Source organism: Lepidochelys kempii, chromosome 1, assembly GCF_965140265.1.
Source record: "Lepidochelys kempii isolate rLepKem1 chromosome 1, rLepKem1.hap2, whole genome shotgun sequence".
Taxonomy (NCBI): Eukaryota; Metazoa; Chordata; order Testudines; family Cheloniidae; genus Lepidochelys; species Lepidochelys kempii.
The window spans coordinates 244,674,954-244,701,717 of record NC_133256.1 but is presented as its reverse complement, the minus strand read 5'-3'; the positions used below and the strand labels follow the sequence as shown (position 1 = coordinate 244,701,717).

Here is a 26,764-nt window from a genome sequence, read left to right as displayed (position 1 = left end):
CAAACATAATTTAATATTTACTGACACCAGAAAAGTAATGCAAACACACATTTGTTGTTAAAATATTAACAATGTTAACATATTTAAATATCTAAACACTTGAATACAGAACATTTAAATAGCAGTATGTACATCCGTGGACATGAGAATTATGTGCTGAAAGATTGAGCCCAGGGACCCTCCACCCTCGTAGGGTCCCAGGGTTTGGGCTCCAGCCCAAGCCTGAACATCTACACAGCAATTTTTTTGCCCCAAAGCCCGAGCCCCACGAACCTGAATCAGCTGACACAGGCCAGCCATGGGGTTTTTTTTTTATCCCTGTGTAGACATACCCTAGAGGACTCTCAAACTATTTAATAGGACATTACCCACTTCCTATAGACTACATAGATAACGACACACTGTTAAGTAGAATCTGAAATAGTGAAAAAGGAAAGTCTTGTGGATGCTTGGGTTAAAAGGCAATCTGAAAGTACCAATGATCAAATGGATATGTAACTTGTCTGCTGCTCAGGATGAAAAATATATTTGATGACTGGATTGTTATTCTCTCAAGAGATAATGAATCACACATTCATATATATCCCAGTGTGCCACCAAAAATATGTGCAACCATCAGGTCCATTAGCAGTGAGCAATAACCTAAAAGTACTTATTGAGCAAATTCAGATGCCAACAGAGTGGGTTAACAGTGAGATATGTTTCCAAAGCACTGAAATATAACGAAACTACATTCAGATTGAAAAGGAAATGCAGGCAGTGTGTTTGGTAGTGGATGATTTTATGAGCTGAAATCAACTGAAGTCGATATGGACCATAAATTGTTGGATGCTCTATTACAGAAATTATTGTGCAAAGCACTGTCTAGAATCCAGAAAATGATCATGAAATTTCATGGAGTACTTGTTTAATGTGAAATACTGGCTGACAATAAGCTTTTTGTAGTGGATGTATTTTCAAGGGTGCCTATAAACAGTGAAAGCCAGGAGCTACAGGAAGAAGAATTTGAAGTAAATACTACTCAGTCACTTTGCATTTCCAAAAATAAATGTGACAAACTCAAATGAGAAATACAAAATGGCCCAAAGATACAACAGCTTGAAGGAGTCATTTTAATTGGAAAACCAACAGAAAAATGACAGGTAATTGCAATCATAAACTCTTATTAGCTTGTGGAGATGAAATCATGGCAAATGATTGGATGCTGTACAAAAAATACCCGAGGTGAAATCCTGGCCCTATTGAAGTCAATGGGAGATCTGTGATTGACTTCAATCTGCACATGCTTTCACCCATAGCACAACATGAGGACAGGAATGCTAAATGCAATCCACAGCTCTTATAAGATATTGTGAAGCATAAGAACAAAACTTGAGATGCCCTATTCTAGACACCATCAAAGGTAAATGGCTGAATGCAGCTGCGGGGATGAGACTGTCAGGGAGCTGATTACAGGTCCCCAATTTCCTGACCCATCTTTGAACCCAGAGCAGGTTAGAACAGCCATTTCAGAATACAGACACCCATGACTTTTGCCATAACAGAATTAATGTACATCCATCTGCATCCAAAAATTAAATTAGGCTCTTAATTTTGTCTCTATCTTTAAGTCTTAGTTAGGGACAAATAGCACACTATTGACATATAGGGAATACAATCCATTCCTGTTGACAGATTCAGCCTTAAGTACTAAACTTCCTTGATGGGCATACGAAGAGACTCCTGTCTGAAGAAATGTCTCTTGATATTTTCTCTTATCAAATCAAACTTTCTGTGAAAAAGACATTATAGGCGACATTTCCTGTTTGATACATAGGATTTGGAAAGCTCAAAAAGTTTGAGAAACAACTTGATTACAGTGTATAATTACTTTCATGGATAGAAAATGATGGGTACTAAAGGGCTCTTTACTCTAGTGGAGAAAGGCATAATGAACCTATGGCTGGAAGCTGAAGTCAGACAAATTCAAATTAGTTACTGAAACTGAATGGCCTGTGAAATACAGATCAGACTAGACAGAAGATCTAATGGTCCCTTCTGTCCTTAGAATGAATGATTCTCATTGAAACTTGTTTGTTTTTCACAATTGTTATGATTAGCTGTAGTAATGTGTTAATTTGTTGTGTGGTAGAAATTAGCAATATGCATTTTTTTAATCTTAAAATTGATCTGAAAGGGATTTTTAAGGGCTAAATGTTGGCATTTAGTCTCAGCTCTGAGGTTAGAACCTAGCAAAGCAACACCCACCCAGAGTAGCCCTGGCAAACACTCTGCCTCTGTGAGGCACAATGCCCTCTGCAGCTCTTCAGTTGCATAGGAGGGAGTAATTTGCCTATACCCATTTAAAGCATGCAGTATGCGCCCTCAAATCTCCTGCTGTGTGATTGGCCACTAGATGAGTGAGGTTAGGAAAGGTGGAACTGTGATTCTGCCTGCTCCTTCACCCCTTTTCCAGTGAGTTCACTGGGAGCAACTCAGAAGTGAACCTAGCCTGTTCTTCCCAGAGCACAGGTTTCAATTTCAGTTTTTCAAGCCAAACAAGGGGAGTGAACAATTCCTTACTCCCTTCTTACTCCATCATGGCTATGTAAGGGCAAGCCACAATTTAGTTCTAAAGGGTTACTTAATATATGAAGAGATAAATCTCTATATACAGGAGAAATAGAACAATTCCAGAATTTTAGACAACTAGCCAAAATATATATGTCTAAAATTCTGTAATTGTTTCATTTCTCTAGTATAAAATGTTCTGTGTTTTGATTTTTAAGTACCCTTTTTATTTTGATTTGGCTTAGTTTAAACCCCAGGGTTTTTCTGGTCCTTCCAAATTTTCTCAAGGCTCTAAACCTTTCTTTTTTTTCTTTTTGTACAGTTATCACTTATCATGGTATATGGACCTTGAGCTCAATATTTATTATTGAAAGATATGTATCTGGAAATCATAACTATAATGTTTAAAAAAACAAACTTCTTTAATTTCAGTTGTACTTCTAATCCCCCTAAGAGAAGAGTGAGTTACATACCATTTCATAGAACCACTGTGTAGTTCAAGGATTTTTTCTTTCTGTGATTTTTTTAGCAAACTTGTATTTAAGGTGCTCAATGTGCTTCTCAGCTGGTTCATTTTAGCTGCATGGAGCCTGAAGCGTTGGATGCAGAGTATTAGCTGTAGATCTGTCAACCCTTGTTGGAGCAAGCAGTAGCAGCAATGGCTTAAGGGACAAGAATTCTCCACAAGATTTAATTGGGGCCGATTGAATAATTTTAAAACATGTGAAAGGCCCTTTTCAAAAGACAAGGGGTTTGAGAATTTTTAAGTCTATATTTTAAAATATAACATGGTACTGAAAAAAATCAAACTGAAGTGTGTCTCATATAATAACTCTCCTAATGAGGACTCCTACTGGCACTACCAAACATCAACCTTCCCTTGAAATTTGAATCTGTTCACAAAGCTGAGATGAAATCTGTTTTTTTTACTTTGGTAATGTTATTAGACATGTTCACCATGGTGGCAGGCCAAATCAAATGCTGGATAGCAGGGGTAGCTAAAGTGCAGCATATGGTCTACAAGGTGCTCTGTGGTGAGCCTCATTTTCAGTACAGAGGGATAGCCCATGGAGACTCCAGGTACCAGCACGCTAAATGCCATCTTGATCTGAGCAGCTTTCAGATGTTAGCCTGTGCTGGTCATACCTCCATACTTGTTAAAAAAGAGAGCAGCTGTATTCTGTTCTATTTCATGCAAATTATGCATTGCCTTTGGGCTTCTGACATGTTTCCAATGCATCCAATGCACATTTCTTAATGTGACTAAAGTTTGGAAGATGCTGAACAACTATATATCTGCCAGGGTGCACATGATGATCTATTAATGTGTACTCAAAGAAGATAGGTTCTGTGATTTAATTTTTTGAGTCAGATACATTCTTGGTTTTACTCCATGAAAGTTCTTGCCAGGGCCTAACCCAAGGGCCTAACACAAAGTCCACCAAAGGCCTAAACCAAAGCCCACTAAAATCAATGGAAAGACAGGCTACGCTTCCTCTCAATGATTAGCACCCATTCATTTTAGTGTGAGTAAGACTGGCAGAAACTGGCCATTTGCTGGTAAACAAAGCAATAATTAATAGAATTTTAGTTAAATTGTTATCAGTGGGCAAAACTTTTAAAATGTATATTGTTTAGATATCTGCAAGAGTGAAAATGTTAATCTGTCATATCCTGAAAGCTCTATACAAGAGAAATATCTAAAATCTTCTGCTTCCTTACTTGTGTCATGTTTCTTTTTCTCTGTGCTTGACTGTCTTGACAATCTTTGTTTTTGATTATTTGCAGACATCTCAGTCAGTCTGCTAGCAGTAGTCGTCAGCTTCTGTGGGCTTGCCTTGCTGGTAGTCTCGCTATTTGTCTTTTGGAAGTTGTGTTGGCCATGCTGGAGAAGCAAACCTCTTATTTCTAATACCAGTAATATCCCTCAAAGCACCTGTAGTGCTCCTACTGAGGTTTTCGAAACCAACGAGAAAAAGGAAATTAAAGAAAATGGGAAACCTTCAGTGAAGGTACTTGAGGCTGCAATGAAAATTAGCCACACTTCACCTGATATTCCAGCAGAAGTCCAGAATGCATTGAAAGAACATCTAATTAAACATGCCCGCATGCAGAGACAGATCACTGAGCCTACATCCTCATCCAGGTAAGGAAAACTCAGTTTTATAGTAATTTATGGAGTATAGATAAGAGCCAGAGCATTTTGTTGTGAATTAAGGCCTCAAAATTGGAGTGTTCTCAGTCCAGTGCTTACACGTTTTCGGGAAAACAGTCATATTAAGCCAAAGCATCAACATTTCTGCAAATTTTTCAGTAAACAGCCATAAAGAACACTCTCTCAAAAATTTAAATTGAAATATTTCATTGTTTATAAATGCAAAGATCAAGTCTATGTCTGTCACTATTGTACTTAAAAATGTATTTGTACTTGTGACACATTTCCATACAAACTTTTATTAAGGAAGGATCTTTTAGGGCAATTTACCAGAGCCAGGCAAGTTTATAGAACATCTCCTGCTTTCAGGTACAATTGGTATGCATATTTTTACAGCTCCATCAACTGAAAATTTGACTCATAAAATAAATTACAAACGTGGTTGATGCACATTTCTTTAAGATGTGGATTGACATTTTAAAAGGATTAAAATTTCCACACTCAACAAAATATACCTCTTTGTGGAATATTCCTAATACATTACACCTATAATACAGAGGGTTTTTTAATAAACCTGAAGCAGCTCTGAAAGCCCTGGTACAATTTAGAGAATACCAACTGTTTGTCCATCTCAGGTACTGGATTATGTCAATATATGGTGAACTAAAGATATATTGTGACGTAGTAGTGCCTGTAATATCATAGAATTTTTTGTGACTTACGTATTTAATGTACATGAGACATTTAAACAGTGAAATGCAACATCAATCACTACATCTGAAATAATTTAGTAATGTGTTTTAGACACAGGGAAAATGAAAGCGGGGAAGAGGTGTGCTGTGAATCATGACATAAATGAAAACAATAAATGCTAAATATAAAGTATTGCATTTTTACTCAATAAATGATTTGTACAATGTACACTTGAAACTGAAGCAAAAATACATGAACAGTTCAGGCAAATGTTGAAGATGACATCTTGAGACAGATTCTGTCCCACACAGTGGCCCCTTTATGCCCAGTATATATGTACGTAGAGAACCTTATATTGACCTCTTGAGCATAGGGATTTGCTGGGGGAGTATTCTGAATGGGATGGTGAGTGGCTGGAGTGCTTTGTTCTGCTACTGTTCCAGGCTGTGAAGTAGCCATGTGAGGCAGTCATAAATCAAAACATTCCTTAGGGAAGGTCTCACTCACACCAGGAACTGCACAATCCTCTTAAACATCCTTGAATTAGGAGGATGCACAGATGACTTAAAGCAATCTTTTTCTCCCACTTTGTCTGGGCTCCAAGTCCAGTGCTCCACTTCCTAAAAGGCAGAGCACAGAATCTGACTTGTTACATGGAACTTTTTTAAAATGCTGGAGAGATATCCATGAAATCATAACTGTCATTCTGGCCAGAGAAAGACCAAAGTTGGTACCATTTAACATGACGAGAATATTACATAGAATAATTTGATATTAAGTGGAAGGTTCTTGCCCATACCATCACTTCTCACACTCCAAAATCTCCATCAGGGAGTGTAAACCTCCAATGAATAGATAGAAGAAATATCTAGCTGCAGAACAAACCCAAGTACTACGTGTGGTATCATATAGGAAAGGAAACAACTCCTAGGATCCTGATCCAAAGCCCATTCAAGTCCATGGAAGTATTCCTGTAGATTTCTAATGGGCGTTGGATCAGACCCTAAAACCATAAAAAGTCTTGGAGCCGAGGACAATCTTAAGGAATATAAGCAGTTATTTCTCCTCTTCTCACTTGTATCAGCTGGTAGTGTTTCCAGGGGGTCTTTCTCTCTTGCTCATTCCAGATTATGAAGGGGAAAACTTCACTCAGATCGGCCTTTCATCTCTCCTGGCTTTGGAGCTGCCATTTGACAGCAGGATCTTTGGAGACATAGCCCTTTTAGGGTTCCCCTCAAAGCTGAGTGTCTATCATACAAAATACTTTCTTGTGTATTTTTAGAATCAGATCCCCCATAAAAGCTTCACAGTAGCCTTCCACATGGTCCTTTCTGAATTTACAAATACCTTTTCCCCATACCTACACTTGTTTCATATAGCTGTCTGCCTACTGCTCCTTGAACCTCTCACATTCAGTAGTGTAATTATCATGACCCAAAACTTTATATATCAGGTGAGCAGACACAAAGGTCAATTCTCTGGATTGCTCAGTCCCTTTTGTGTCACTCTGAGAATCTTGCTACAGCTTCCTTACTGGGATACCTGTAGCAGTAGGAGAGTCCCTAGCAAGCATAGAAGTGGTGTAGCTGGCTTCTATACCACTCTCAGCAGAAGACTATTCAGAAAGGGCATGTCACAACAGAAAATGACCAGAACGCATTGCCCTCAGACCATCTGCCAGCTGAGCATAGCTGATCAATAAAGTTTGCCAGGTGGCTAAAGTTAGAGTAGCTCCTAGGCTTCTCTAACCTGTACTGGAGCAGAGAATTCGGGAGTGTAACCAACCCTTAATAGCCCCCATTACCTATGCTGAACTTATATTTAGAGCAGACGATCTGGACAGGAGTCTGTCATGCAAATGAGATACATTGTTGGTCTTCTTGCATTAGTTAATTATTAATCAAACAAACTGCATGATATTAACTGATTATAACTATAATCATATAATACATTATTCAAAACATAATAATGTGTCTGATCACAATTTCTGGATAGTATTTTTAACACAGAGACATGTTCAGAAAAATGAGGTTTCTCAGCTTAACTGGAACATTTTGTATCGTTATCATAGCTTGTAATAATATGAAGAAGGCTGACTTATTAAAAAAGTCACTCTTCAGTGTCTGGATCCCAACTAAGCAGTAAACTATAACGGGACGAACATTTCTGCAGCATTGTTGCACCTCTTGGGTACATTTTGGGTTTGTACCTTTATCCACTTGAGAACTACACTCACTAGAGGCCCAGGAACACACTCCCTAGCGTATGTTCTTACTTTTATGATATGTAAATGATTACTGATCATTTACATTTTCAGAAAGGAAAAAACTTTTTAAAAATCATTTTGAGCTATTTATTGTAACATAGCCATCCATTCTGGAGTTCTTAGTGGGGGCGTAAGTTACAAATACTCTTACCTACATTTGTTTTCTAACAAATTTCATCTAACTTCATTTTTTAAAAAAGATCTTGAATTGTTTGGTCTCTTTCTTCCCCAGGATACCAGAAGTCCTTTCAGAAGCAGTTTGTGGCCCTCTGGCCATTTGCAACTTTAGTTTAACTACTGAAAAATCTAAACTGGGCTTATTAAACAGCTCTTGATTTAATTCACTATAACAGAAAGTGAGACTTGAAACTATCCAGAGGAACAATCCATAGCATCTCTAAAAGAGAAGTTGGTCTCATGGTGGAAATTATTAAATTCCTCTTTCCTACTTCATGACACTCCCAAATCAATCCCACTTCAGCCCAGCTTCTTTCTTTCCTCTTCTTTCCTTCCTCCAGCTCATCCGCTGAAATTAACTAAGTAGGAATAAAATTTAAAGTAGCTTTTGCAGGAGAGATTATTTGCTTTTTAAGAAATTAATCAAAATAGAGAAAGGAAGGGGGCAGCTGAAATCTGCAGGAGGCAGCTACTGCATAGTAGGGTGAATGCAAGACTATGAGGAGACTCAGATTCCATTTTTAACTCTGCCACTAACTCACTGTGTGATCTTGAGAAAGTCACTAAGGCCAAATCTGCAAAGGTGGCTTTCTAACTTTGGATACCTTCATTTTTGGGTGCCCAGGTTGACATGCGTACAAACAGATTTTCAGAGGTGTTGAGCTAAGAACTCCCACTATAGTCAACACAGATATAGCAAAAATAGAAGAGTTCCAGAGGAAGAAATGAAAATCATTAGTAGCATGGAGAGACTTTGCTATGAGGAGATATTGAAAAGACTGGGACAGTTCAGTTTAGAGAGGAGAGGAATAAGAGGGGAGATGATAGAAGTACACAAAATAATTTATGGTAAATTGAGGGCATCTATTTACCCTTGCTTATAATACGAGACCAAGGGAATTTTCAACAAAAGTGAAAGGCAACAAATTTAAAGCTGATCAAATGGGGAAAAAATGCAGGGCAAAATTGACCTATGGAACTAATTACCACAGTAGGATTCAGACTAGGAGTCTAGGATTGAAAAAAATAATTAGACATTTATTTAGATAATTAGAACATAATAGTTACATTAGATATGATTAAAAATAAGAGAGAGAAACCTTTATGCTTAATGGCTGGAGCAACCATTAACAGACGAACTTACCGCCTTACAATTTCATTGTAAGTCCCCATATCCTTGTACCATATAAAAGGAGAAATAAGTGTGTCCAAACTGTCTGCTCTATACTATTCATTATTTTATAATTAGTTTATAACTTGAATGTGCTTTCTCTGTGCAAGTTAATAATCCTATATTGGGTTAAGTAAACGCTAAAGCCAAAGGCCAAATTATTACTCTTTATTATTTGTACTATAGTAATGCCTAGAGGCCCCAACTAAAAATGCAGCCCCATTATACAAAGAGGCCCTGAATACCTTACAATCTAACTGGACAAGATAGCTTAAGTTTGAGAGAAAAGGAGTATTATCAAAACCCACCCCCACCCCCATTTTACAGATGAGGAACTGCGTCACCATGATCCGAAAGCAAAGTACTTAAGCACATCCTTAGGTCTATCCATACTCAGCAAAGTACTTAAGCATGTGATTATGTTCCATTCTAGGGATTAACTTAAGCACATGTTTAAAGTTAAGCATGTACTTATATGTTTGGCTAAACTACGGACTAAGTGATTTGCCCAAGGTCACACAGGAAGTCTGTAAAAGAGCTAATAATTGAACTCATATATCCTGACTTCCAGTCCGGTGCCTTAATCATAGTCTCATCTGTCTGCTCTTATTTCTTTGGGTGTGAGTCTGACTGAGTTAACAGAAAGCACTGTCATGTTACTAATTGTTATATAATTACTAATATTCTTACTGGAAAATATCTAGGGAGTAAACATTTATGACACAAAGTTTTTTTCATATGATTTGAGGAAATCGTTCTTGTTTGGGGGATGTGGATGCCAGTTTTAAGCACTTTCAAATCTACGAATGAAAAATGCTATATAAGAGCTAAGTATCATTATTTATGATGACGATTTTAGGGGCAGTAGTGAATCAGAGTGCATGGGCCTGCACTCTCTTGTCACTGAAAGCCCTGGTAGAGGTATGAGTCTGTAACTGTGCAGCATCTCCACAATGCGATTGGCTGAGATCCTTGCACTTCAGTATAACAGTCATTAATCCCTTTGTTATTGCAGAAGAAAGGAACGTAACTATGTTGCCATGACAACAGTGAAGCACCTTAATAATTAAAAGAGTAATTATCTGTCTTGTTGAAAAGTTGTGACTCAGAACATTCACTAAGTACTGTGTAATTAGGGCATTGGCTTAGTAGAGTAAGAGTGCTACTGAGCCTTGGTTCCCACAGAGAGCAATCCTACAGCTGCACTGTTTTATCAAGTGACACTTAAAACTAGTGACTAGTTTCATTGGAGGATATTACAGGGTGTGTGTGTGTGTGTGTGTGAATATTTTTAATTTTGAAAGGACTCTTGCAACTTAGAAATTAGATTTGTTCAAAAAATGTTACCTACTATTTTTACAAATGCTACCGCAGATTATTATAAATGCAAGAGATCAAAGAACATTTTTTGTATGTTTCTAGTTTGCTTACTTTGTTCCTCTGACAGCAGTTTATTTCACAGTTTCCACTGCATAGTCAGAGTCTTCTGTTGTTTGTGTAGACTTTTTCATACAGCATGGAGGAGAAAAACATTTTTGAAAAATGTGTGATTATAAATCCCTCCAAATTTGCAGGCGGACTCGAGGACATTTGTGGCACCTGAGCCTATATTTAACCTATTTTTTTAAAATTTGGTTAGGGTTCAGCTTGAGAGTTTCTCTCTGACACAGAAATGTGTGCGATCAGAAGTGTGTTTTAGTCATCTAACTTTCAGGTTTAAAATACTGAGATTTCCTGTAACCAGTTCAAATCCAAATTATGGCTGTGTTGAGACCATTCCCTGCAGTCAACACCCCTAAGGCATCCAGAATGGAAAATGTTCTTGTTCATTATTTAATGGCTGCAGATTGCCCCCTTGGTGCAGCACTCAGAGGATCCACAGCAGTTTTGTTCATTGTGCAGCCTCTCCCATACAGCATAAATAAGAATATTTTCCATGAAATTACTCATAATCATTTTCAAATGGAGAATTTGTTTTCCTGGTTTAAAGAAATAAACATACAGCTGTGACTCCTCTTGGTTTCAGCATGCTGAACAGTGGGGAGAACTGAGCAATAATGCACATTTACATCTGGCATTAATAAGTAATAGATTGTTCAAAAGTGAGGAAATTCTGACAATTAAATTGGTTTTTAATGGCAACTAAGTATAAGTGTAGTCATAGGAGTAATCTGTGACTTTGTTACAGCACAGCTTACTAGGGAAATTTTATAATGGCAGAAAAATCAAATGGACATTTAGGTTACACAAAGTCTTCACCAGATTAAATATAGTAAGTATATTATCCTACAGTTTATACTACTGTAAAACACATAATAGGCCAGATCCTACTCTTTTTGAAGGCAATGGCAAAATTCCCACTGTTATTGTAGACAGCATAAGGCCTTAAGTATCATGAATGTACTATACTGCAATCCAAATTAGGAGGGTTTAAAAATAATTTCTTTTGGTATCATTAAGTGAATTCATCTTCTGACACACTGTAGGATGAATAGGAAAGCAGGAAAAAATGGAAGAAACAAATGTCTAATAAAGCTTTAAATGGTAGAACGACTAGAATAAAATGTTAAATCACCAGTCGAGAATCCAACTATAATCTTAATCCTGAAAAGATTTAAGCACGTGTATATATCTTTACAGGATCAGGGCCTCTACTGTTTAAATGCTGTACTTTTACCTGCAGGCCTAGTACCTTATGATCTTTACAGATCTCGCAAGTTGAGAAGTGTTGAACCTCTTAAATACTTAGATGGAAAACCTCCAAGGGAATGCCCAAGAGGTACAGGAAGTGTTGATGATGAGTGGTAGGCCGTACTTTTTCCTGTGTAACAACACTGTACTAATACCCCAGCATGGTGCTAGGGATCAGGGTTAGAGTTCCGATTTTATGAGATATAAAACTGAAGTCCTGGCCAATTCTGATTATTAAAAAAAATCATATGGCACTTACCATAAAAATGAAGTTATTAATTTACAGTGATGTTTTAGTCTTACTGAAGTTTGGGGAGTCATATAATTTCTACTGCAGTTTCAGGTACACATTTTTCAAAACAAGGTATGTGTTGTATTGCTAGGAAATTGGGTGTCCTTTGGGATAAGAAGTTCCATTTTCATGTAAAATTATGTTGTATGGTGTTAATGGTAATTCTTAGTTCAAGGCTGGATTTCCACAACAATTTCTTTGTTTTTAAACCTAAGCTTTGATTTGTTTAGAATTTTTGTTCTTATTTTTATTTGGGGAAAACCCATACATTTTCATGGAGATAATCCAAGCTAATTTTTTGTGTGTGCAGGCATAATTCTTTCAGGAGGCACTTGCCAAGGCAGATGCAAGTGTCCAGTGTTGATTTTAACATGGGGACAGATCCGATTTTACAACGGGGTGAGACAACAACCAGCATTGGGCGAATAAAACCAGAACTCTATAAACAGAAGTCTGTTGATGCGGAAGACAAGCAAGAAGATGTGAAAATCTGTGGGAAACTTAACTTTACTCTCCAGTATGATTATGAAAATGAACTCCTTGTTGTTACCATTGTCAAAGCCTTAGAGCTACCTGCTAAAGACTTCACAGGAACCTCAGACCCGTATGTTAAGATTTACCTTCTCCCAGACAGGAAAAAGAAGTTTCAGACACGGGTTCACAGAAAGACTTTAAATCCTGTCTTTGATGAAACCTTTCAGTTTCCTGTAGCCTATGATCAGCTCAGCAACAGGAAATTGCATTTCAGTGTATATGATTTTGACAGATTTTCTAGACATGACATGATTGGGGAAGTTATTCTTGATAACTTTTTTGAAGTCTCTGATCTCTCCAGGGAAGCCACTGTGTGGAAAGACATCCACTGTGCCACCACAGTAAGTAATGTGTCCCAAAAGTGTTCAAATTGATGATATTTTAATTTCTCCTTTGTACTTTATGGAAAGCATATACTGTCTATCAGCACAGATTGAAAGAAAGAGTTGCCAGTGTTTTCCTTTGAGCATGGAAAATAAGATGATTGGGAAGCCGTGAAATGTAATTTAAAAAAAACTCTTCTGGGAACATAGTTACTCTCATGACACACTACACAAATGGAAATTAGATTTATTAATTAAATAAAACACCCCTAAGTGTCACTGTTTAACAGGAACAGTTAATATTTTCCTGTTAGCAAAACATATGTACATTTCCACATTGTCCTTCAAAATGTTCATGTACTAATATGCCATGAAACCACCTTGGTATTATTAACCGCCTTTCACATATTGGAATCTAAATGAAAAAAGAGATGGAGGTTAAGATGATCCAGTGTCTAAAATGATTTCTAACAGCTGTCCCATGCACAGGGTATCCTATATGAAATATCTATGTATTCTTTGTTGCTAATGTCTACTGTAGACACTCAATGTTGATAGAGAGCAGAAGGACGTATGGGGGAGCATTTCGAAACAGAGAGAATTGGTTTACTGTTTCAAGTGAGAACTGTAGCCTATAAAATTCACCTGTGAACAGAAGCAAATAGGTGACATGCTGCAACTACTAACAAATGCTACCTCCCAACCTTATCTTTACTGGTCAAAAGGCCAAACTCATCTTTTCCACTCGGAATCAGATAGATGGTTTCAGAAAACAAATCAGTTTTCTCTAAAATACTACACTGTTCATAAGGAAACTTCCTGTTATGTTGTTGTACTGAGGGGATCTACGTCACTCTGAGCCATATGCCTTCCTTATCCATGCGTTTTCGGTAGGAGGTGGGCTGCTGCCAGCGCTGCCCCTAAGATTTAGTGGGTCTAAGAGATAAAACACAAGCAGGGCTGCTCCCTCAAGGTGGGAGCTCTACACCATCCTTTCTGTTTTCCCCTTTTCTCCCAGAGGACTCACTCTCTTACCTTGTCTCTGTCCCGCATTTGTTGTTTTCCTCCTTCCCCCTTCACATTGATGGCCTTGGCTCCCTTCTTCCATTTGCTGTTCCCCCCTTTTCTCTGCCCTCTATTTGTGCCCTTTTCTCTCTCTCTCTCTCTCTCTCTCTCTCTCTCTCTCTCTCTCACATACACACACACCCTCGTCTCTCTGCCCTGTTTTTTTTCACCCTCCTTCATCTTTTCACGTCTCCCTTCATTTGTGTCCCCTGTGCCCCTGTTTTTCTCCATTCCCAGTCTGCCTTCCATTTTGCGCCTTTTCCAGGATCTTGGAATAGCCAGGGTCTGTTCAGGGCTTCATTTCAGGCTCTCTTCATGCTGCCTGGCACCTCCTCAGCAGTCACCTGCTGCTGCCTCTCTTCTACAGCTGCAGCTGCTAATGGCATCGCCACCTTAGCCTCCTGTTGCTGTTGCACTTAGTGAGACCCTGTGCTGCTCTAGAGAGCAGTGCATTAGCACTGACCCACCACTAGAGGTACCAGTGAGCACCAACATCTCATGCACAGGACTGGAACAACTGTCTCAGCTAGCTCCACTGCCCTTTCTGGCGTCAGCCCTGGTTGCTACATTGTGCAGACTTTAAAGGTTCATAGGTAACATTAAAATATTTCTTGGCTGAATATGAAATTGTTTTTTTCATCATTTTCTTAGTCCTCTTGAGCATATTATTTTGTTTTTAGAAGTCTATTCTTGAAGGCCAGTCTGTTTCATGATGATGATAATGCTTTGCACTTATATAGCACCTTTCCTCCAAGGATCTTGAAGGGTTTTCCAAACATTCACTAGTTAATTCTACAAGTTTAGGATGGTTTGTTCTCTTCTGTACAATACCAGTGGAGTTAAAAATTAAATAAAATAAAAAATCATTCATATGCATTTTAATTTATTTCCTCCTGAACAAAGTGATCAGCTTGACTGAAAGTCTAAGCAAGAGCTGGGATATAGTGGTGAACTCATGCAATTTTTTAGAGGGGTGGATTGGCCAAATTACAAACCACAGGCTACCGCAGGCATTCCTCCTCTTTAATGTGGGAAGACAACTCCTCTTTTCTTTTACCCCTACAAACCTCAGGGAGGAAGGAATCACCCTCCCCTTTGTTCTCTCCACCCTCAGGACAGGCATATCAGAAGTGGTGGCACTGGGTACTGCTAGATTCAAGTGGATGGTAGTGCTTTGGAGGTTCTAGCTTCTGGGTGCAGCTCAGTGGTGCAGATATGGGTAGGATACAGGGACCTACTTTCTTTCTGATCATAGGTCCAGTACCAATACCTCTGAAGAGTTAACAGACTGCCAAAATATTTCTTTGGCCTGGCAAGTACATGAAACAGTGGATCTTAAACATGGAAAGGATGATTCAGAATGCTAGCCTTGGTCCTGGGTTCAATTCCCTGCTCTTCTGTAAGCTTCTTGGATGATGTTGCACTTAGGCCTGGTCTACACTAGTGGGGCATCGATCTAAGTTACGCAACTTCAGCTACATGAATAACAGAGCTGAAGTCAACGTACTTAGATCTACTTACCACGGTGTCTTCACTGCGGTAGGTCGACTGCTGACACTCCCCCGTTGACTCCGCCAACGCTTCTCACTCCGGTGGCGTACCAGAGTTGATGGGAGAGCACTCGGTGGTCGATTTATCGTGTCTTCACTAGACGTGGTAAATCGACCCCCTCTGGATCGATTGCTCCAGAGGTAAGTCTAGACATGACCTTAGTCTGTCTCTGTCTCAGTTCCTCATTCTACAAAATTGAAATGATAATACAGCCCAGGAGTGTTCTGAGGATAAATGCTTTAAAGATTGTGAGGCACTCAGATCAGATGCTATGATAACAGGTGCCATTTGAGTACCTAAGGGTATATCTACTTTGCAATTAAACCCCTATGGCTGGCCTGTGTTAGCTGACTTGGGCTCTTGCAGCTTGGGCTATTTGGCTTTAAAATTGCAGTGTAGATGTTCGGGCTCATGCTGGAGCCTAAGTTCCAGGATGCTGCCAGGGGGGAAGAGTCTCAGGGCCTGAGCTCCAGTCCAAGCCCGAACATCTACACTGCAATTTAACAGCCCCTCAGCCCCAGCTTGAGTCAGCTGACACAGACTAGCCATAGGTGTTTAACTGCAGTGTAGACATATACCTATATATAAGGCCCCGCCAAATTCAGAGGCCATTTTGGTCAATTTCACAGTCATAGGATTTTTTAAATCATAAATTTCATGATTTCAGCTATTTAAATCTGAAATTTCATGATGTTGTAATTTTAGGGGTCCTGACCCAAACAGGAGTTGGGAGGGGCATTGCAAGGTTATTATAGGGGGTGTTGCAGGTACTGCCATCCCTACTTCTGCACTGCTGCTGGTGGTGGCTACCTTCAGAGCTGAGCAGCTGGAGAGCCAGGGCCACTGGCTGGGAGCCCAGCTCTGAAGGCAGAGCTACCACCAGCAGCAGCGCAGAAGTAAGGATGGCATGGAAGGGTATTGCCACCCTTACTTCTGCTCTGCTGTCTGCAGACCTGGGCCCTCAGTCAGCAGCCGCCAGTCTCTGGCTGCCCAACTCTGAAGGCAGCAGCACAGAAGTAAGGGTGGCAATACCGCAACCCCGCTAAAATAATCTTGTGACCACCCCCCCCCGCCGCAGCTCTCTTTTGGGTCAGGACCCCCAGTTTGAGAAACGCTGGTCTCGCCTGTGAAATCTGTATGGTAAAAGCACACAAAAGACCATATTTCACGGTCCCTGATGCATTTTTCATGGCCATGAATTTGGTAGGGCCCTACCTATAGATGATGATAAAGCATGAGTGTCAACTAGCTAATACATTTGTTTTCGTATATTAAATATCTGAAAATTAAGTTAGTCACACAAAAGGTAAAGGAAAACCATCTGGCTCCCTCTTCTAGAGAAGTCTAATAGGCCATTTGAGACTCATACTGCTGATGATTTCACAAGCAAATCAGACTAAGTAGAGAAAATATCATACTATAATATCTAAATAAGTCAAACGTCTTCCTCTTGAAGGTGGAAACAGCAAATATTCATGATGTCAGCAGCAAATGGGACTCAAATGGTCTTTTAGACTTTAATTGAAATTACAGCTGAGGTAAAAATATTAACATCTCTTTATGTTTCCAATGAACATTCAGGGCTTAAAACTTAAAATCCCAGCTTTCCATTGGCATAGGCTTTGATCCAGCAAAGCACTTAGGTATGTATTTAACTTTCACATGCTTTGACTTCAATGAGTGCCTTAAGTTCTTTGCAGAAAAGAAGCCCAATGGCATTGCTTTTTTATTATTATTAATTCTGGTGGGTTTTGAGAGATTTTACATTTAAATGTTTGTTGGTCCTTTAGACCAGGCAAAAATGCAAACTTTTTACTTGATAAACCAAAATGATCTCGTCATTCTAAACTTATTGGACATCTTTTTGGGCAGACTAGAATGCCATACCAAATGGTGCTACTGGGAGAGACATACTAATATGCATGTAGCTGAGAATTATTGCTGTTCTTGGCTGCTGATATTAGTACAACTCTCCTCACATTGAGAAACAAAACCCGCCTAATTATAGTGCTTAGTTTAGCGTGGTAGTATCTTGTTTAGTGTTAATGAACCACTATTTTACAATTTCAAATCATAAGTATGCAGTTTAGGAAGTAGTGGCTGTGTTCTGAGCTTCAGTCATTCAGCAAGGAGCTTATAACTGTAAACACAACTTTATGTACAGTATTGAATTAGTGCAAATAGCCTGTTTTCAAAGTGGCTACCACTTAGAAATGACTACCAATGAACATGTGAAAATTAAAGTAATTTGTAGTTATGTATAGCCATATTGGGACTTTATAGACTTTTTGAATCTTTGAATTATTAACAACATTTTTTCAGTAGTTGACTGGATTATTTTTACTGGCAAAATAAAACTATACTATAATAAATCACTAACATATACAAGCTGGAATGTGCTACCATGAACTTGTGTTTTGGATTATTTTGTAGTTTATTTTAGCTATTTCATATTCATGAAAATCAGGTTAGTGTTAACGATTTCCAGTTCTTACATTGCAGAAACTGTAAGACTGAGGGTCCAATTCTGCACTGGGTTAAGCAATGCTTAAGTAGATAAGATGAGGAATTTATACTCTAAGAACCTATTCAAAAGTCTAGTGAAGTCAATGGTAAGATGCCAAAAGGTTTTGGATCCGGCAAGTAAAGTCCATAGGATTTGGGTCATGCCTTGAGAAGTAGGTGCTCAAACTGATTCAGCAGACATTGAGAATAAACTTTACGCCTTGAACAGTTTTTTTTTTTTTTTACTTAAGCACTTTTCTGCTTCCTTTAGTGCCATTAATGTGGAATGAGAAAAGCTATGCTTGGGTACATGAATGTGCTTTAGTGGAAATGGATTTCATCACAAGATGGCCTGCCCGTATTAGTGATCAGCTGATAATTTTAAAAATTGAATGTCTGAAGCAGGAGCAAGGTGAATGAGACACCACCCATAGGTATATTCCTCTGATACTTCTTTCCCCCTTGCCTCACTCCCATCTTCCCCATGTTTTGGACAGGTTTGTTTGTTTTGTGGGGTTTATTACCTCTGGCCAATGGGTCCAGGCATGCTTTCCAGTACACAGGAAGCATGCCTAGAGATTTACTGACACTGTAGGTAACTGGGAGCCAACCCTAGGTCTGGATCTGGGGATTGGGGATCACCAAATAAAGGGTGAGTCGCATCTCCTCAGACTTTCAAGCCTTCCCAGGACCACCTCCCTCCCACAGACAAATATTCATATCCTGTTCTGCAAGTAGAGTATGGCTAAGAATTCCCTTAGTCCCCCTTTCTCCATTAAAAGACACCTACATGGGGATAAGGTTTCTGGTGCCAGGTTTCTTGGTTCTAGCAGAAAAAGGGATAATGATATCCAATTGCTGGAAACTGAAGCTAGACAAATTCAGACCAGGAATAAAGTGAACATTTTAACAGTGAGGGTAATTAACCATTAGAACAATATACATAGCAATATGGGGGATTCTCTATCACTCAAAGTCTCTAAATCAAGATTGGATGTCTTTCCAAGAGCTATGCTGTAGTTCAACCAGGATTTTCTGGTCAAAAGCATGAAATGTATTCATCTTCTTTCTTAAATTAACTTTAATGTAGCTTTCCTGTCCCACTGTGTAGACCAGCTTACTGGCTCTCCCGTTCCCCCCCAACTATTATGGACATATTCATTTGAGAAAAGATAATGTGTGAGTTGGAATCTTCAGCCAGTCACAGAAATTTTGTAATAGATGTCTAACTAACAATATGTTATGTACAGAAGAAATTTTTTTGAACACTTGCATTAATTATATTACAGAAAATATTGATTTTATTATGTCATTTTTCTTACCATACACAGTAGAAATTAGTTATATACAAGAGATACATCTAGGTAATATTTACTACACATAGAAATGTAGTATTTTTAATAAATGAAAACTATAAGAAACTCAATGCATTTTGCAAGCATAAGCATACGTACACATAGTTGTCAATTTAGAGATGGAGAATTTTAAATATTTTATGTAACATTTCTTAGTATGCCCAACGATATCAAGATATTCCATTTGATAGAAACAGTAAAATGTGCTGAGAATTTAAATGAACACCATATCCAGGATAATGATGCATTCTTGGACTCCTTATGAGGGGCTGCAGATATATGGAAGCTCTGGGAGTATCTTATGTTCTAGATCCATGGAACCTGATTCTTATTCAAAGCTTTTGAGAGAGTCCATATACGGTCACATTCGGCTCCCTTAGAGTGCCTAAGTGTATTGCCATCCCTTTTCCAAGGTTGGAGTCATAGACTTCACTTAATCTGTTGTAACAAGGTTCAAGAAAATGAAACCAGTATGCACACAAAACATGCTCATTGTATCCACTGATTTTTAAAAAATGAAAGGCAACCAATGAAAAAATAAATGAATCCTTCCAGCTGCACTTTGATGGTTTTTAATATAAAGAAATATGCAAAGAACCCCAATAAAAGAAATAGTCTACTCCATCTTAATGAGAATTTGGCATGTGAAGTCCTTGCTGGGTTGGACTCTTATATTTCTAAATCTGTCATGGGGTGCTCCACTCATTGCTTGTCTGGAGCCTCCTCTTGGTCACTCTGGCTCTCATAATCAATGTCCTTCATGTGGTCACACAATGTCACACCATCTCTTTCTCATGTCTGCAGCTCCTCTCTCATTTCAGGAACCACAGGGTTCTCTTCGTGACTTGACCCTTTGTCCTCCCACTTCCGGGTTTATCAGAGTCTTTCTTTGAGCAGTCCTGGACAGTCTTCCCATTCACTGCCTCAGGTGCCAATCCTTTAGTGGCTGGTAAGGGAACCTCGGCTTGCCCTCTACTCTGGGTTCCAGTCCAGGGACCCTTAATCCAGCGGTTCTGGGCTGCACTCTCCCAACCCCTACTGCTTCTTACCTGGACTGCTTTCTACCACTCCTGGTTCCCCACTTTTTCTGGGAGTACCAGCTCCAAACCCTCCTCCCTCTTCCCAGGGAGTGACTGCTGCCTCAATCTGTTGCCAGCTTCCTGGTTTTATAGGTTCTGCCTCTTCCTGCCCAGCTGAGCCTGCTTGCAATTAATTCTTGCTCCCTGGCTCTTCCTGCAGGTGCAGCCTGTGGAGTCAATAGCTTACCTGGCCACGTTAACCCCTTCCAGCCCTGTTTAAGTGTTCTTGTATAACCTTCCATCCTCTGATACTTTCTAAATCTGATCCATATGCCACATTAACGATAGCTGATACTATTTACATTTACATTACAGTAGGCTCCTAAGGCCTCCATGAGGATGGGCACCTCAGTGTACTGGGTACTGTATAAGTAAAGATAAAATCTCTGCTTTTTATTGATATAAATGTAGAATCTATGCAGGTTAACCTTTGTGTGCCTCTGCACGTTTGGATACCAGACTACCAATAGGAAGAGGTATGCTATATAGTGGTCTGATTAAAGGACTTGGAGCAAGAAACTCTTGACTCCTAGTTCAAGCTATGACAATGACTCCTTTGTCCTTGGATAAGTCACTAACATCTCTGTGTCAAAGTTTCTCCATAGGTAAACTGGAGATAGTAATGGTGCAAGATATGCATCCTTATAGACACAGTATTGTGAGTGAAGATTAAATCCAAGAGCTAAAGCAGTGATATGGGATTAATTATTGTCTGTCAAGCACTTTGAATATGAATAAGTGGAAGGTATTACTGAATAGGGTGTAAGTGTTTGTATACCACATTTTTTTAAAAATGGGCAATCACATATACCTCGCTCTAGACCTATTCAGGCTTCAGATGCTATTCTTGTAGTTATGGATAGAGGCTAATTGGACATGCTGATGTTGTTTGCGCTATTAGCAGCTTTTAATACCAGCCATCACTGCCTTCAGGTCAAAACGTAAAACCCATCTCCATGGCCTAGCTTCCCACAATAACACTAATCTCCCAGCAGAATAACTAAGTCAATAGATGATGCTGGGAAGGAAAAAAAGAATGAAATTCATGTGCCTGGAAAAGGGAAGAGAACAAAATATCATCTGGAGATGATGTTTTGAAAAGAATAAATTCCATTGAAAGTCAATAGGATTAGTGCTCCTATCTGCCAGAGGCATTTTTGAAAAGCCCATGTGACTTCATGTAATTTTTTACAAGGTAAATACCACAATGATGAGCTCATAATACACAGACAGACAAACATCACAATTGTTAGTTTGGGTCCTATGTAATCTTTCATTGAGATGACACTGGTTCCTCTAGTACAGTTATAATTTTTGTAACCTAATTCTGAGAGCAATTCTATCATGCTCTTGGAGGCCAAGGCCCATCGCCTCTTTAATTTCCACCCAACCCACAAAATAATCTGATTTTTCAACATTGTTTTATTTACTCCCTGATTGGATATTGGAATGTGCAATTGTTCTGTATGTTAAAACTCATTCGGACATTTTTTGGTGGAAACCAGGAACATTGAAATGTCCCTAAAAATCAGAAAACATCTTTTTTGTGCTTTCCTGTCATTTCAAACTATCTCATGACGGATTCTGCCAGCTTTCTGTTGAAATTAATGTTAGTATACCAGAGTAAGGTACTGTTCAATGTGAGTAAAAGTGGCAGAATAGGGTCCTAAATCATTTGGATTTTCAAAATAGTGTCATATAATGTAACTAGAGACTGTACTAGAGCTAACTGATGCTGCTGGAGCTCACTGTCTATGAGGGAGATGAGACCATTGTAGGTATTTTTAATGTCATCTTGTGGAACTGAAAAAAGGACTCACTATTTAATAAAATAATAGCGTAAATTAGATTCATTTGGAAAGTGAACCAAAAAGTGGTGATAACGAAGATGTGTAGAATGGTTTGCTAGAAATCTACATAATGGCATATAGAAGTAGAAAATGCTGCCCACGAATATTTTTGCTATTTTACTGTCACACAATATCTAGTATTAAAAAAAATTTACATTGTATTTAACAGAAAATTTCTGGTAAAGTCACTAAATATTGATTAATAATAGCCAAAATAGTTATGAATTCCTCTGGTTTTCATTGTAATAATCTGAATGGTATTATTGTCATCAGCAGTATTCTAGGGGATGTCCATTGTAATTCAGTATTAATTAAATGGATAGCTATTATTTTAATACTAGCAATTAATCACCAACTAGCATGAATAAAACAATATAAAGTTCCAAGCCCTTGTAATATCTAACTAGCCCATGGCAGTAGTGAACTGAAAAATGCTGCTGAAGGAGTTAATTTGAGTCACTTGGGAAGTTTGAAAAATCAGAGAGGAAATAATGATGTGACAATACAGTAACTGCTTAGACTACAGTTATGGTCAGAAAAATGATAATGCAAAAATGACGCCTTCTTACTTCACAGATCTGCTCCCTGTTTGCTTTTTCTTCCTGTTAGCACTGTAGAACCCACAAAGCTATTGGAAAGTGAGATGGAATCTGTCCCAGCTCTCCCATCAACAGAATTAATACATTCTTATTGCAATATCTTTCCCTGATATTGCAGGGAATAGGCATACAGGCTTCAGGTTAGCTACATCACCAACATGCCTCATTTGGGTTAGAATTTCTGATGATGTTATCAGAGTAGGAAAGGACGTTGTTTGATTCCCAGTTGAGTTTGCAGGGCTTGCAGCTATAGAACTGTGTTTTTAATTGTGTACTGAAGACATTTGATATGGAAACCATTGAGAACAACTGGGAAAACCCATAAGTCTGTGTCTGAGTGGGAAAGAGTGAAGCTTTCTCCAGCAACTAAAGTCCTAAGGGCCATGTCATGGACCATCCTGGGCACTCCACCGGGGAACAAGGGCGTATGAGGCACCTCCTTACACTTCTGCATGGTTACCTGCATCATGCCTAGCAGCATTTGCAGAATTGCTGCTACCTCTCCCACATAGGTGGGTAGAGGTAGAGAATGGGTGCAGCTTTAGTTTTCTCCAGTGGGCCAGATGACAGTGATTACAAGACAATGGTAATCTATCCATTGATTTCAGTGGCCCCTGGATCAAGCTCCCAGCTGACAGACAGTGAACTCAAAAAACTCCCATTGAACCTAACAGGAGTTTTACATGTTCAGGGTCACTTAGGAGTGGTTGTAGAGTTGGTCCCTAGGTGAAGGATAAGAATTTAATGCTGTCTAAGGAATCTATATTTTATAGTTAAATAATTGAGTTGATATGAATAGTGGACACCTTTATTTTGAATTTTGTTTCTCCTATTTTTGTATTTCTTTCTTGCCTCACCATGACAGAAATATATTGGCTAGTCATGTAAACAGGGAGCAATAGAAATAAATGTAAGCTGGTATAGTGCTTACCATTGTTTCAGTTCCACGGTTCTGTATAATGGCTTGTGTTCAAAACAAGGAAACAAATAGATAAAAGATACTCACCACCAAGTGGATGTTTTATTGTATCTGTTCTCAGTGTTGCTTTTTTTTTTTCGTACAAGTTATTGCAAGCCTTTGGCAGTGAATCATATGAGCAGTGTGGATCTGAAAGTAAAGCAGTATCTCTCAGTAAGGCTAGCTCTTAACTGAAACCTTAATTTAATTTAAGAAGATGAAAAACTCACAATACACTAATGAAATTTGGAAAACTTCACTGGAGTTGCCTAAAAAAAAAAGAAAAAAACCTGTAGCCATTATGAATAAAATAAAACATTCAGTATAAAAGTCTGCTTCTAAAATAAACTCTGGCAAGCTTAATTCTTGATGTTATAGTTAAATAAATACTTATCTGATTAACTGTGGACTGGAATTCTTTGTGCTTGTATCTCTTGAGTCACAGGTCATATAAACAAGTGTGTTGGAGATACAAAAGTGAACATTGCAGACAATCTACACCTTGGTTTTATGAAGTCTGATAGCACTGAGATATTCTGGTCAGGTGGCTGAGGTAAAACTTAGTGAACTGGTGTGACATAAAGTGATATAGGGTAGAATTTTCAAGAGCACCTAAGTGATTTAGGTGCCTACGACTTATTCAAAGTCAATGGGACTTTGGCTACTATGTCATTTAGGCACCTTCAAAAATGTTACCCAGAGGGACCCAAACTATTAGAAAAGAATACTATGGGCGGGTGAATAAAATATATAAGCTATATCTGTATGTACACCCCATGTACGTTTCCAAGTATTACTAATACATGGAACCCATACCAGTGCCAAGTGTCTACATATGCAGTGCTGGGCACAGCTAGACACTGTGCACAGGCATATATACCTGTATCCATGCTGCCCCATATTTGGTACAAGATGGCAGCACTACTATTGCAGGGACAGTATCCCAGGGACCTGCATGTCATAGGAGACACTCTGGGAATCGCCTGGCTTTGTGTTGCTGGTACTAGATGCTACCTTCACACAGTTGGCAATGGCAACTCTCCCTCACCTCTCCTTTCTACCAAACCATGTGGAAGACATAGAACCAAGTCCATGATGATGTGGATCTGCTCCTGCTTGCAGGACAAATGTTCATGTGGGTTCATTCACTTATACTGGATGGAATTGGTCCAGAAATAGTTGAGATGCTGAAGAGAGCTGACCGAGAGGATTAACGAAAATCCACTATAGTCCCATGGAACAGATACATTGAATTCTGCGATTGCAGTAGTATGCTCATGGCTGGATTGCCACTTCTGGTCCTGGAAAGCCAGCACAACATGGTCAGACCACATCGTCTTGGAAACCTGGAAGGATGACCAGTAGCTGCAGAACTTCCAAATGAGGAAGCAAACCTTCATGGAGTTATGTGAGGAGTTGGCACCAACACTCCAGTGCCATGCCACTCAATTTCAGAAACCCGTACCAGTACAGAAGCGGGTAGCTACAGCACCTGACAGCTACTGGTACGTTGCAAACCAATTTGAGGTTGGGAAGTCAACTGTCAGGGTGGTGGCTGTATAGGTTTGCCAGGCTATCAATACTGAGATCCACCCAGGTCCCTGTAATTGTAGCTGGATTTCAGAGGAATGGGTTTCTGAACTGTGCAGGGGCCATCGAGGGAACACACATCCCAATACTTTATCCACCAAAGGGGGCAAGTGAATATGTGAACCAAAAAGTTACAATTCACTCATTCTTGAAGTCTTGGTGGACCACAGTGGTTGGTGCATGATCACCAATGTTGGGGACACAGGAAAAGTCCATGATGCCAGGGTGCTCAGGGGACTGGGATTGTATTGCAGGGGGAAAGAAGGAACTTTATTCCCCAGAAATGACGTGGTTATATACAGTGTTTCTGGTCTGACATTTATTTTGGGGCACCCCACAGACCCATTCCTAACTTGGCTCATGAAGTTGTATCCCAACATTGCTGATCCAAGAAAAAGAGAATTCAGCTACAGACTAAGTAGCTGCAGAATGATGGTGGAGTGTTGTTAGCCGACGGCCAAGGATGCTTGGTGAGGTGCCAGCTATGCCCGTTTACACCATCCGTGACTTTAACCGCTAAGACGCACTGTCCCTTCGTGGCGGGCAGCCCGGGCTAGGCTGATGGATGCCCCAAGGTCCTAACCACCCGTGACTTTAACCGCTAGAGCTCAGAGCTCCTTCGCAGCGGGCAGTCAGTACTGACTGACAGGTGCCCCAATGGCAGCACTAAGAGCCTCTCCACACCTGTGACTTTAACTGCTAGAGCTCAGAGCTCCTTCGCAGCAGGCAGCCAGGATTGACTGACAGGTGCCTCAAGAGTTTGCCCCGTGGAGGCGGCACAACTCAATGCTAGGCTCTTAGTACTCTCACCTAATGGCCAGGCTTTAGAGCCAAAACGGCTGAGGTTCTTTAATTGTGTTGGCTGCTTTACAGTAAACCAGAGAAAACAAGTCAGGCTTATGCACAAATGGTTACCAAAATTTATTAAGCTAGATTCTAATCATGTGGTTACAAAATTGCTAGTGCCTACTTATTTAAATGTAGAGATGTTACACACACAAACAAGTTACAAAACTGAAGCCACAATCCCAAAGAAAGAAAACAAAGTATAGAGCTCTATTTCAAAATATGTGTACACTAAAGATAGGAGATCAGGTGTGGGTGCTTCTTACCCTCCTTGCATCTCTCGATTCCAGCGGTGCCAAGCCAGGATCGGTCACTCAATTCCGCGGAAAGACGAATAAGGGACAAGGCTTAGGGACCCTCTTAGCTGCAGAAGCCTTGGAAGGCTGTCACTTATCTGACCAGCAGATAGATAGTGAAAAGCACTCAAAAATCATGATGCTGTAGGTCCCCTACTTATACCTCTGTACTCCTTTATTCTCTTTCTCCTTTCTTATGCCAAATTGAGGCTGGTCTG

The 26,764-nt window shown here is 39.4% G+C and overlaps 1 protein-coding gene across 1 annotated transcript in view; it reads left to right on the top strand.

Moving 5' to 3' along the window:
* Positions 1-26,764, top strand: part of SYT10 (synaptotagmin 10) — a 50,593-nt gene that overhangs the window by 4,681 nt on the left and 19,148 nt on the right. The window contains exons 2-3 of the mRNA XM_073329970.1: positions 4,339-4,696; positions 12,306-12,870. Of these exons, the coding sequence (XP_073186071.1) occupies positions 4,339-4,696; positions 12,306-12,870 (923 nt within the window). The remainder of the gene's footprint in view (positions 1-4,338; positions 4,697-12,305; positions 12,871-26,764) is intronic.